This window comes from Natator depressus, chromosome 3, assembly GCF_965152275.1.
Source record: "Natator depressus isolate rNatDep1 chromosome 3, rNatDep2.hap1, whole genome shotgun sequence".
NCBI classification, from domain to species: domain Eukaryota; kingdom Metazoa; phylum Chordata; order Testudines; family Cheloniidae; genus Natator; species Natator depressus.
In genome coordinates, this window is record NC_134236.1 from 48,689,652 (window position 1) to 48,703,292 (window position 13,641).

A 13,641-nucleotide genomic window follows, 5' to 3' on the forward strand; every position below is an offset into this window, starting at 1 on the left:
TTAAAATTCCATGAATGAAGCTAAATAGGGGACTGGAGAATAGCCCAGATTTGTCAACCATCTGTTCAGAGTTCAAATTTTATGAATTAGAGTTTTCGTGCATTCTTTTCAACAAGCAGGTCAATAACCTATCTTCTTTATTGCCCTTAAGTATCCCTTGCGTAAGAGCAGAAGATGCTGTTTTATCATGGTAATATTTTGAGTTCTTCCCTGACAAATATAAAGAATCCCTTGGAACAGAGAGCAGCCTTTGGGACTGCATAGTCAGGGGGGCCCTTGAATGTTCTGTGGGCCAGCTACTCCAGGCTGCTTTCTCAGCTGGATAAGAGCCCATTAAAATTACTACTTAGATTAAAATAAATTTTTAGACTCATTTACGGAAGCTATTTCTATTGTAATAATTTAGGTCAAGAAATTGAGTGAGGAGAAATATTTTTCTTTTTATTATGGTACTACGGGTTCTCATTTCTGTGCTTTTGAAGTCAATAGGACTACTCATGTGAGTGAAGACTGTATAATTGGGCCCAGCCATGCTCATTTTAGTTACTTCAACTAACTTTAAGCTATAGGAATGGGTACATTAAGTAGAGCTGGTGATTACAGCAAAAACAAACAAAACAGAGAATTTCAGCGACTGTTTTTTCACATTTAACAAATGTACTTTGACCGTGTTTGAATCCCACTTACATTCATTTTCCATTAATATTCTAGGAAACAAGTTTACTATAGAAATATTCAGGGAAACATCTAATTTTAGAGTAATGTTTGAGAATATTCATGAAAAGCAAATTTTGAATTTATCTAACGCAAGAAACCTAATTCTAAGGGATACACACATCAACTTAGAAGATATATACATACACTATGATTTCTATATCCAACCAATACTAAATAACAGTTAAATTGTGAATATTGAACAGCTGCAATGAACAGCTCATGCATGATCTTTATACCACAGACAATTCACTATAATTATTTGAAATTAAATACATTCCGTATGTACTATCTGTAAACAAAGAAACAAGCAACATTTGTTGCCCCACCATACAGTTCAGAGACGCAAACTGGAGGGAGTGTAGAGATGAGCATCAAAACTGATCTGGGGGCTGGAAGTATTCGCTTCCCAGGAAAGATTATAAAAACTACATCATAACTTCAGGTTTTTCATACACACATAATTTGATTAAACAAATAACATGATAACCATCTGCAAGCATATTATGGGGCAAGAGCCAAAAAGCCTTAGGGGGTCTCAAGGGGATATAATCAGGAATAACAAGATTAAAATGAGCAAAGGAAAAGGTATCCGGAACAACAAGACACATTTCCTGACACTAAGGTCCTCGATACTATGGCGAGGGACACTACTGAAAAACCGAATATAGACAGATACAGAGGTCTATTAAACTGAACAAAGGTCTCCTACATGGATGGGTAAAAGTCCCCTCATTCAAGTCTAAAATACTAGACTGGAAAGCACTCAAGAATCTACTGTAAGAAACAATAATGCACTGGCTAGGGTTGGAGATGACCTAATAGGTCTGCGATTTGTTCTTACAAAGAACAAGTGCAAATAGCGACAGCTGAATATTCACAAAATAAGTCAGTTCAGAAAACTGAAGCATTTAATCAAAATTACTTCAATTAATATGAGTTTTAATTCAACAAATTGCTGCAATTTGTAATCTCTCACTTTCTGCATTATCAGAGGTTCACAATTCTCCTCTAATGTTTTGAGATAGTTTTGTAAATCTTTCCCATGTTCACAGAATGTCCATCTTTGTAAATCATGACTCACTAGTAGGGAAAAAATCATGACTGCCAAATTCCAAGGTTACAGAAAGACTTTAGAATCAAGTTATTTTTCCTCCATAATTTGTTATATTACAAGTTATGATGCTCCTGGGAAGATGAATTGCATTGAAACAAACCAAGAAACATGAAAGGGTATGCAAAAATGACAACATTTGTTTCCCAAAATTGCTTTGAGTACATCTTAATAGAGCCTACACCAGTAATCCTTGTTTCTTCAATAAGAAACAGTCAGGAAATGTATACCATTGTAGAAGTATCTGATTTCTGAAAATCTTAAACCACAATAAAAAGAATAAATAAAATACAGAGAGTCAAATTCTGGTTGACATTGGGCAGAGACATGTTAGAAAACCTGTGGTCAGCAGCTAAAAGCAAAAAAGAGTACCAGAATGTTGTCTAGAATCCATCTGGCCATCACTGGGTCTCCTAAGTAGCTATGGCGCATATATTTGTCAAGAATTTCTATGAACATCTTTCTGCACAGATTATTCCTACTCTTAGAAGGAACTAAATACACAGGGTTGTGCACATAAGGATGGTTGTGGCCAGAATAATGGTACAGATTGCTAATGATTTTGCAGAGAAAATGCACATTCAAGGAAAAGAGTGGAATTATACCTAATTCCTGAGTGACTGAGGAATGGGCAGAGCCTTGACTTAGCCCACTGGCCAGCCCTCAGATGTGAAAATTTGCAGCTTGTATAGGACAGCAGCAAATTACTACCCCCCTCAAACAAGGGAGAAACCATGAGGAAATTTTGCCTCAGGAAGGTGTCTAAGTCACAATGCCTCCAGGGGCTATTACTAAGATGAGGCAGCGGGCTCTGGGGATGACAAGTTGGGGGTGCAGGAGGGTGCTCTGGGCTGGGACCGAGGGGTTTGGAGGGCGGGAGGGGGATCTGGGCTGGGGCAGGGAGTTGGGGCATGGGAGGGGGTCAGGGGAGCAGACTCCGGGCAGCACTTACCTCAAGCAGCTCCCAGAAACAGCGGCATGTCCCCTCTCCGGCTCCTATGAGGAGGAGCAGCCAGGCACTGCCCCTGCAGCTCCCACTGGCTGCAGTTCCTGGCCAATGGGAGCTGCAGGGGTGGTGCCTGGGGTAGGGGCAGCATGCGGAGCCCCCTGGCTGTCGCTACACGTAGGAGCTGGATTGGGGACATGCTGCTACTTCCGGGAGCCGTGCAGAATGGGGCAAGACCCCAATCCCATTCCCTGGCTGGAGCACCGGAGCAGGGCAAGCCCCAGACCCTACTTCCTGGCAGGAGCTCGAGGGCCGGATTAAAATGTCTGGAGAGCTGGATGTGGCCCCCAGGCCGTAGTTTGCCCACCTCTGCTTTAGACCATTCAAAAGCTAGGATTCTCACCTTTCAAAGAGTGTAAGTATTAATTCTAGCTCTAACAGCTTTCAGAATAATAGCCATTGCAATCTGGTGGTAATTCATACAATCATAGAATATAGGGGTTGGAAGTGATCTCAGGAAGTGACCTAGTCCAACCCCCTGCTCAAAGCAGGGCCAATCCCCAATGTTTTGGACCAGATCCCTAAATGGCCTCCTCAAGGATTGAGCTCATAACCCTGGGTTCAGCAGGCCAATGCTCAAACCACTGAGCTATCCCTGCCCCCAAATGCACTGCCAGAATTCTGAGAATCAGGAAGAGATATCCAACATAAAACATGTTTAGAATTACAGAACATATGAAAGATAAGAATCTCAGCTTTTTAAGATACTGAAATTTTGTCAGTGGTCCCTTGGATCATCAGCGCTATTTTAACATTGCTCCAGGACTTAATATACCAAGTCCTGGACTTCAGATCAGTGGACATTTTATAAAGTGCAGCACAGAGCTTTCTCTATGTAAATTGCAAAATGAATAAGCTTTACAGTTCCAAACAAGTATTAATCTCATTCTTTCAACACACAGAAACTAAATGTACTACTATCGGTATTTAAAGCTCTTACTAAACACAGAACTTTAAATGTTTTATGAAAAGTAATAAAGACCAAGGCCACATCACTTAATGAGAGCCCAGGAAACTTGTAGGAGATATACCAAAATCTGTGGAAATCTTTTGAAGAATTTGCAGAACTTTTTTAAAGCAAATTGATCAAAATATACATGAAAAAAATAAGAAGAACTGCAAAGTTTGGACCCAAATACAGACTTCGCCAAAATCTGAGTTATTCTTATCAGAATTTTGGTTTCAGCCCATCTCTAGTTACCTGGTACATAACACCATAAGAACGTCCATACTAGATCAGCCCAATGGTCCATCTAGCCCAGTATCCTGTCTCTGACAGCGGCCAGTGCCAGATGCTTCAGAGACAATGAACACAACAGGGCAATTTCGAGTGATCCATCCCCTGTTTTCCAGTCCCAGCTTTGGACAGTTGAAGGTTTAGGGAGCCCCAGCACATGTGGAGGCATCCGTGACTACCTTAGCTTATCGCCATTAATGGACCTATCCTCCATGAATTTACCTAATTTTTTTTACTCCAGTTTAATTTTTTGTCTTCACAACATCCCCTGGCAATGAGTTCCACGGGCTGACTGTGTGTGAAGAAGTACTTCCTTATGTGTGTTTTAAATCTGCTGCCTATTAATTTCATTGGGTGACTAATAGTTCTTGTGTTATGTGAAAGAGTAAATGACACTTCTCTATTCACTTTCTCCATACCAGTCATGATTTTATAGGCTTCTATCATATCCCTCCCTTAGTCATCTCTTTTCTAAGCTGGACAGTCCCAGACTTTTTAATTTCTCCTCATATGGAAGCTGTTCCATACCCCTAATCATTTGTGTTGACTTTCCCTTCACTTTTTTCAATTCTTATATATAATTTTTGAGATGGGAGAACCAGAACAGCACACAGTATTCAAGGTGTGGTCATATCATGGATTTATATAGTAGCATTATGATATTTTCTGACTTAATATCTATCCCTTTCCTAATGGTTCCTAACATTGTTAGCTTTTTTGACTGCTGCTGCACATTAAGCAAATATTTTCAGAGAACTATCCACAAAGATGCCAAGATCTCTTTCTTGAGCGGTAACAGCTAATTTATACCTCATCATTTTGTATGTATAGCTGGGATTATGTTTTCCAATGTGCATTACTTTACATTTATCAGCATTGAAATTCATCTCCCATTTTGTCACACCGTCATTCAGTTTTGTGAAATCCCTGTGTAACTCTTCTCAGTCAGCTTTGGACTTAACAATCTTGAGTAATTTTGTACCAGCTGCAAACTTTGCTACCTCACTTTTCACCCCCTTTTCCCAATCATTTATGGTAAATTATTTGAACCTTAAGGACCCAACTGTATCGCCCTTAAACACAACTAGGACTCTCACTTGTAAAGGATTTTTTGCAATACTTGCCCCTCAGTTTCCCAGGACAAGAGGGAATTTGGAGAGGAGTTGTGACTCTGAATCACAGGTTCTTCATGGTTCTTCTCCTGGGGTGGCACAGCTACATAGTGACTCTCATACAGAGCTGAGCTGAAAGCCTCAGTCTAGTTCTTCACTGCTCATCTCTTATTTCTCTCCAGTTTGTCCATTTCTGATAATACAGTGGAAATTTAACAAAATATTCCTGCTGCAGTCTCACCAAAACTGTAGAACATTATCTCCATAGCATGGTGCCACTGCTTAAACTGTATTAGCCTTCTCTGCAGCCAACTTCCTCCACCCCTTTTTTGCCCATCTTTCTGAAGTCCCCTTTTTATCTTCATCCTTAATGATGTCTGCAACTCCTTCAAACTTGTACCACCTGAAAATGCTGTGAACATGATATTTCCTCCTCTACCACATCAACAAGGAAGATTTTAAATAAGACTGGATCTGTGGTACCCCCACTAGACATTTTCTGCAAACTCAATACATTGCAGTATAGCCTTATTCTTAGCTTGTATTCTTCATCAGTTTTCATCCTACAATATTAGTTTCCAAAGGACAACCCATTTATACTGAAAACTGAAGACTTATTCCAGATAACCTCTGCCCTTCACCATCATCTTCCATGTCCTGTTTGAGTGGTTTGCACTTCCAGTTTGATCATTATTCATATTAAGATATGTATGTTGCTAGTGATGTGCATCAACAAGTCTTTCCTAATGTCCAAGGATCCATTTAGAGCTGATCATTTACTCCTCCCCAGTAAAAACAAAAGGGTAAACATTATTGAAGATTAACAACCCCTAATATAGGTGTCTGTGTGTATGTGCACATCGGAATGCGTGCGGGCGTACACATGTATATCACAGATTTCTTCCATTTCTTTCACTAGAATTATTTTTTCAGGTCGTAGTAGCTGCCAGATAAATTATTCTCTTTTCAAAATTAAACTATTTTTAATGCCCTCCACTGTCTTTTGCATTTTTTACAACAAACTCTAAGAAGCCACATTGGGGTCTACACTCTTAGGCCAGGAATTTGGGTGGTCGAAGTCTCTGAATCTTTCACCTTTATCCTCCCAATACACCTGAGGCACACACACCAGTGGCTCAGGAACACAAAATGAAACCTATGAACTGTAAACACCACACATTTACTGAGCATTAAGATGTTGGGTGTCAACTTCTCAGAAGCTTCCACTTCCATCAGAGTCCTAATTTCTTTTATGGAACCTAAGCGTACTTTACTATTTGGGGATTTTTAATACAATTTAAAAACAATTCTAAAACTAAAAACCAAACCATCACCAAATTTGACATTTTCATTATATGAACACCTGTCATTCACCTACTCTTTTAATAAACCATACATTCATAAACGAACAATAGTAAATTAAAAAACAAACTGCAGTGTGTGGGAATATACAGTATTTTTCAGTCATCTGTATTTCAAAGCAGAGTACTATTTTAAATTCTAATTCTGGGACACTCTTGCACAAGAAACCCTAAACATTTTTGAGCACAATATAAGGGTCATATTGACACTGAGAAAAAAGTAAACTCCTTATTGGGTTGTTGCTTTAAGCCATTGTATCCATGCATGTCACATGAAGAGATCAGTTTAAGATTTGAACTTCAGATTCAAATGTCCCACAAATTTAGGGATGTTCCTATCCTGGGTTTTCATTCAGGCAAGTCTTTAGTTTCATGCTATCATTTCGATGGCTTTTAATCTAACAATCAAAATGTTCATAGAATTGTTAAATTCTGATGCATCTTAGCCTATAATTCACAATGCTGTAGAACACGACATATTAAAGATTTTTTCCTTTACCGTTAGTTTTGCATTTACAGTACTTTATATGACTAAGTTTTTAGTACTCACAGGCTTACCATCTGGACCAGGCTGTCCAGGATAACCATGATTCCCAGGTTGTCCAGGGTCTCCCTGTAAAGAAGTTATACATTAGAGCACAAAGAAATATGAAAGAGAAGTTTACAATTAGTTGAAAGTAACTTTTATCCAAGCATATTTCTGAGCTTCAGGAACTCGGGCCTTCAAGGAATATCGTTCCACAGAACATTGGCTGTAAGCCCAGATAATTTTTTTGGAAGAGTAATTGCTATAATACAAAGGGCTTGATCCTGTAATCCCTCTATGGGAAAACTCCCACTGACTTCTTATGTAGGGCTTGGAAGATTGGGCCCTAAGGATAGCCCATAATATCCCATATTTAGGATGTTATAGAACATGAAAAAGAAAACAGTAGAAATAAAAACAAATAAAAAAACTCTATAAAATATGTTAGTCAATACCACCCTGAACCAAACTTCATCTGTCTGTAGGTCTCTACCAAGGATTATCCTGATGCCAGATTTTTATTGAGTTTGGCTCTAATTAAAGTGAAACAGCCAAGATGGACATGGTTAAAACCTTTTAATCAACAGCTACTGCCTCAAGGTGCTTATCCTTTGTAACCCCTCTTAGAGCTTTAGCCAATGCCTACAGAAGTCAGTGGGAGTCTTTCCAACTATTTTAATGCGGTTTGGATCAGGCCCATAAAAAAAGCAAAAGAAAACTGCAGTTTCCCAAAGATAACTAGACCATCTTTATGATCACAAAGCAAAACCACCAAAAATATTCTTACTCAATATATTAGCTCACTGTATTTGAACGCTCTCGGTTTAATTTACCAACAAAGGATCTGATCCTGGTCCTTTGTCTCAAACATCAATGGCAAAATTCCCATTGACTTTAAAAAGGACAAAGATTTGGTTCCAAACAGTTTACTATTACTATAGCACATGCAGTTCTGGAATAGTAAACCAGATTGTGTTCAGCCACACACATTGTCAGCAAAATTACCAGGTAAATTCCTGATGATACAGGAAGAGGAAGATCACAGATTGAGTCTTAAAGCCTAGTTTGAACTGGAAATGTGAGAAGTCATTTGACAACATGTAAATTGAGCAAGATTAATATTGAATTCAGTGACAAAGAATATAGAATCCCACAATAATGTCATTTATACAAAGTCACAGTATGTAAGTACACCTTTGAAAAATATTTCAAAACTGAGATTCTGAAGTTAGTCAACTAAATCTACATTTAGGGACCTAAGTAAAAGTGGTCTGACACTGAGAGGTGCTGAACTAAGGGCAACAGACTCCACTGGGAATTCCAGATCCTCAGCTCCTTAGAAAATTAGGCCACTTTCATTTAGGTGCCTAATGCAGATTTAAATGACTAATTTTGGTCTTAGTGGTTATACCACCAAAAAAAAAATTGCTTTTTTGTAAAGAGCATCTAATGTTATTAGGTAACATAATAGACAATGGATTGAAAACAACTGGATTTAGAAACAGCCATATAAAAATTTAGAGGGTTGCAAAAAGTGTCTTAAATAACAAGCCACTAATTATTTGGTACTACTGCATATTCAGATTACAAATAAAAAAATATTAAAATAATGTTAAGGTGGTAAAGTCCAGCACTCAAAAGTTAGGACATGCTATAATTAGGGCCCTACCAAATTCACGGCCATTGAAAACATATCGCGGACTGTGAAATCTAGTCTCTCCCCATGAAATCTGGTCCTTTGTGTGCTTTTACCCTATACTATACAGATTTCACAGGGGACACCACCTTTCTCAAACCGGTAGTCCTAACCCAAAAGGGAGTTGCAGGGGGCGGGAATCACAAGATTATTTTAGAGGGTCATGGTATGGCCACCCTTACTTCTGTGCTGACTTCAGAGCTGGGTGGCTGGAGAGCAGTGGCTGATGGCCAGGCATACAGCTCAGAAGGCAGCACCCCACCAGCAGCAGCGCAGAAGTAAGGGACAATACCATACCATGCCACCCTTAATTCTGCGCTGCTGCCTTCAGAATTGGGCAGCCGGAGAGTGGTGACTGCTAACTGAGGGCCCAGCTCTGCAGGCAGCAGCGCGGAAGTAAGGGTGGCAATACCATGCCATCCTTCTGTGCTGCTGCTGGCGGCAGCTCTGCCTTCAGAGCTGGGCTCTTGGACAGCAGCCGCTGCTCTCCAGCTGCTCAGCTCTGAAGGCCGTGCTACTGCCAGCAGCAGCGCAAAAGTAAGGGTATCAGTATCGCAAGCACCCCCTACAATAACCTTGCAACCCCCCCCACTCCTTTTTGGGTCAGGACCCCTACAATTATAACACTGTGAAATTTCAGATTTAAAAAGCTGAAATCATGAAAATTACAATTTTTAACATCCTATAACTGTGAAATTGACCAAAATAGACCATGAGTTTGGTAGGGCTCTAGCTATAATTAAAGTTGCCTGTGCAATCTTAATTCAGCTTCCTTGTGTCCAGATGTTAGGATAATCTTGTCCAGCATGACATGGGAAATCTGTGACACAGCCAGGAACAAAATCACACTGTACTGGGACCTAATTAGGACCTCATTGTACTGGGTCCTAATGCAAAATTCCTTTCTCTTCTTGCAGTCCTCCGCCTCATGCGCTATCCAGTTGTGCACTGAATGAAGCAGGGTTCCTGCTAGAACAGATAGTATATGGTCATGCAATTCAAGCTTGCATAGCCACTAGGGGGCCTAATTAAGATTGCCTGGGCCACCTAATTCTGTCATTTCCTAACTTTTGAGTGCTTTACCGTTCTTGTAAGTACTTCCCTAGGTTTTGTTTAAAAATGCAAAGAAAAAACAAGAAATTCTATCACGTGAAACTATAACAACTCCTGAAATGGATCATCAGCTGAAATGCCCATACACTTGAGGTAATGGAGTAACTGCTAGCTGTTCTCTTCAGTGTGGACCAGCCACTAGTGGTTGATGCAACATGCACTTCACCACTGCTTCACCACTGCTCAGAGGCTATAAAGGTCAACTAAACCCAAAGCAGCCCCCAGTAGATTTTTAAATATGAATTGCAAATTAAGAAAAGTTGAGAAATTGTCATCTCTCCAGGATCAGATTTTTCCATGTCAAACCATGTTAGGATTTCATTATTAGACAATGATCGTAAGGGGGGTGAAGTTATTTACTGGAGAGTAACTATGAAATTTGAATGTAAATGAACAACTAATTTTCTTAAAAAATTTAAATGACATTTAGCTTATCAGGAGTTATGGAACCAGTAGCTAATTAATTGCATCTGTCAGAGTCTGATCTTGCAAGTTCGCAACCACCAGCAACTCCCATTGGCTTCAATGGGAGCAGAATTAGGCTCAGTGTGGCTTCTTCCTTACACAATGACCTTATAACATAGAAGGTAAAAGCACCACTGAAAAGTAGATTTTAAAAATTAGAAAATTAAAGAAAACCCTACTCACTTTTGGGCCTGGAGGCCCTTGTTTTCCTGGAGGACATATACAAGGAGCAGGCGTGGAGCCTACATCACTAGGGCCATTCATACACTACCAAAAATAAAAATGATCATCAACATACATGGAAAACCATAAATCAATATATTACAATTAACTGCATTAACATGACAAAATATAGGACTGACTTTATTTTTATTTCATATATAGCACAGCTCTGAGTTATTTAACATTTGTTTAATCAGAACTCCTGCCTAAATGTATACCAGTCATGTCCCTGAGCAACTTTGCAGCCATGAATTTTTGTTCCACCTCTCCAAAACTCTGATAGCTCTTAGACCATTCGAAAAAAACAGATTTCTACTGTAGTTAAAGTGTGTTCTTTTTTGAAGAAATTATAGCTACAAATAGAGCTGGTCAAATTATTCTTTGGGAATAAATTAGTTAATGAATGAAGTCTGTCTTCCATTTTTAAATCATTCAGAAAGATCCCAATCACCAGTTACATGAATCATTAAAGATTAGTAAAAAATCTGTTAAATAATTTTACATGTCACCACTGTGGCTTTCATTTATGATACATCAAAGTACTTCATCTGGAACATCTAATAATTGCTCAGATATCTGATGCTGAAGATCAGCCAAGTTTATGTTATGAAATAGTGATGGCTTCATTCCAGACATCTCTGCTGATATTTTTTCCCTTTTCCATTTATAGACAAGACTATTTATATCTACATCCTCATAAAATTTAAGAACAATCTCATAGTGATCTTCAGAGTATTTTCAGTAATCAACATTCAAAATATGCATCACATTGACCAGATTTTGTGATCTATGAACTATGGTGACTACACTAGTGCACACAAGTAATCATGGGTGCATGCAATAAGGGTTGCAGAAAATACCCCTTGACTTATAAAACATACTTTTTCCTAAAAATACTGGGCCTGAGTCTCCCCTGATGTCTACGAATAAAAATCAGAAGTAACCCCAAAGAAGTAAGTTGATTTACAACATTTAAAATTAGTTTCAGTTGAATGAAAAATAGGCCCATTATTCCTTACACAAAAAACAAATTCATTACAAAAAATACACAACATATCTGGCTTCCCATAGAGTAAATGCTCAAATGATGTTACATAAAACCTGAAGATTTAGATTGTCCCATACACACAGGAAGAAAGACATGATGCAAGGGTTGTGGTTTAATTAGACCACAACTTTATTGACTTAACATACCTGGGAACTATCTGGCAAAAACACGTACAATGCACATCATGATTCTTCCTTAACCATTTCAACCTGGTGGAGCACTGCCATCAGCCATGACCCCTCCACAGCTGGTTTCTGCCCATTGCTGGGACCTCACCACCCTCCCCTTGCAGGAGGAGCAAGGTTAAGGAGCTGGGGAGAAGCGGTTGCCTCCTCACTGTACCAGATATTAGGAGCCCAATTCCCATTCCCTAGATTCTTTAAGGGATTCCTTCCCCTAAGCCCACTTCCAACCCCAGTTTATGAGAGAACTGAACCCCCTATGGGATAAGTACCTGTACTGGATGCCTGCCACCTGCTGTATCATAACAATTTGAACCTGAATTACCCCTAACAGGTCCCTGAGCTGCTTGGGCATGAGAGGGGGCTCAAGCTGGAGGTCAAACCCAGCCCCCGATCAGGCGATGCCTTTCCCTCTCCTCCTGGCTAGCCTCTTCCCAGCCCCTGAGGGAGGGGGGAAAGGGAGCCAATAAGCTTTCTTCTGCCAGTCCAGACAAAGCTCCCTCCCAACATTGAGGTTGTGGGGTTTGCATTCTGAGCTATGCAAGAGTAGGCTTTGTATTGTATTTAGCATTTATTATTTACACATTCCAAATAATATATTGCACCTTAATCTGTAAGGTGTTGTGTAACACGGACTTTTAAAGGTTCCTAGTAGAGGGCTCCTAGTAGAATATTCTCTCAGAGTGAAATTGATAGTTTTCACTTATGTAATATAAAAGTCTAGTTTGTGTCAAAAACAACTGGAATTGAACTGAAGCCAATAGGAGCCACTAGTTCTCAGAACCTCCAAAAATCAGGCCACTTATTCCAGTGCCCACATGTGGATTTAGAACTAGATGTTTTACTTTAAACACCCAAATTGAAAATGTTTGCCCATTGACGATACAGTTTTGATTAACTGAATTCCATTGCTTTTAGTTTTTTGTAAACCACTTTCCATCTCTTGAAACCAACTACACATTACCAGCTGATGGCATAATACTCAGTTTATAAAAAAGTAAATACTACCTTAAATTGAGTTTGAGTGGTTTATGATTGAGCTTACCTCTCCATTCTGAAATGAAAAGAAACAGTTTAAGAATGTCACAATATTTGTAAAGGGAAATATAATTTCTTATAACCAGTTCCCAAATAGCAGGTGTCAAGTCCCTGCCCTCTTCATCTCCTAACTCAAGATCTGGGTAAATTCTGTGTGGCCATGCAAGGGTGTGGAGAGGATTGACTTATTTTCCCTTCCTTCCTTTTGGCCTGTGTAGGACGCAGCCACACACTAGCCCATGGGTTGTATTATTGCAATGAGGTTTCTGGTATCTGTAATAGCACAGAATGATACATTCTGAAATCTCCTAGCACATCAGGAATGAATTACCACACTATTACCTTTAGTAGGATCCTCATGCAAGTGCTGACCAAGCAAAACCATGTTTAGCTTACAAACTCTGACACAACCAGAATCCAAAGTGCTATGGCCACAGTGCTATGCACCCTTTGACATGTCACTGCACCTTCAGATTTTCACAGTGATACATAAATTTCATTTATGAAAAAACAAGTGAAACCAAACTGGCAAAAAGGGATCTTTTTGTCTGGATTTGATCATGCAGAATGTAGTGGGTTTGCATTTGTTTATTTTCTGAATCCCATTACCAATTTATAAATATCAAGATGATGCAATCCTGCAATCAAGTTGACAAAGCTTTATATAGAGAGAATTATATCCAATAAGTTTAAATTTATCGTAGGCTTTGAAGCTCAACTCCCATTTAAGAGCCTAAACAAGAGCTGGATGTATAGCTCTTTAAAATCTATCAGTTCCTATGGCCAGGCTTGCCAAACAGCTCAGTA

At 39.3% G+C, this 13,641-nt stretch overlaps 1 protein-coding gene across 4 annotated transcripts in view; it reads right to left on the reverse strand.

The window, feature by feature from the left end:
* Positions 1–13,641, reverse strand: part of COL21A1 (collagen type XXI alpha 1 chain) — a 198,342-nt gene that overhangs the window by 104,660 nt on the left and 80,041 nt on the right. For 3 of the 4 annotated variants that reach the window (XM_074947848.1, XM_074947849.1, XM_074947850.1), the window contains exons 8-9: positions 10,528–10,611; positions 7,095–7,157 (exon numbers count right to left, since the gene is read on the reverse strand). In XM_074947848.1, the coding sequence (XP_074803949.1) occupies positions 7,095–7,157; positions 10,528–10,611 (147 nt within the window). Of the gene's footprint in view, positions 1–7,094; positions 7,158–10,527; positions 10,614–13,641 lie in introns of those variants that run through there. The other variant, XM_074947851.1, reaches the window with a different exon arrangement.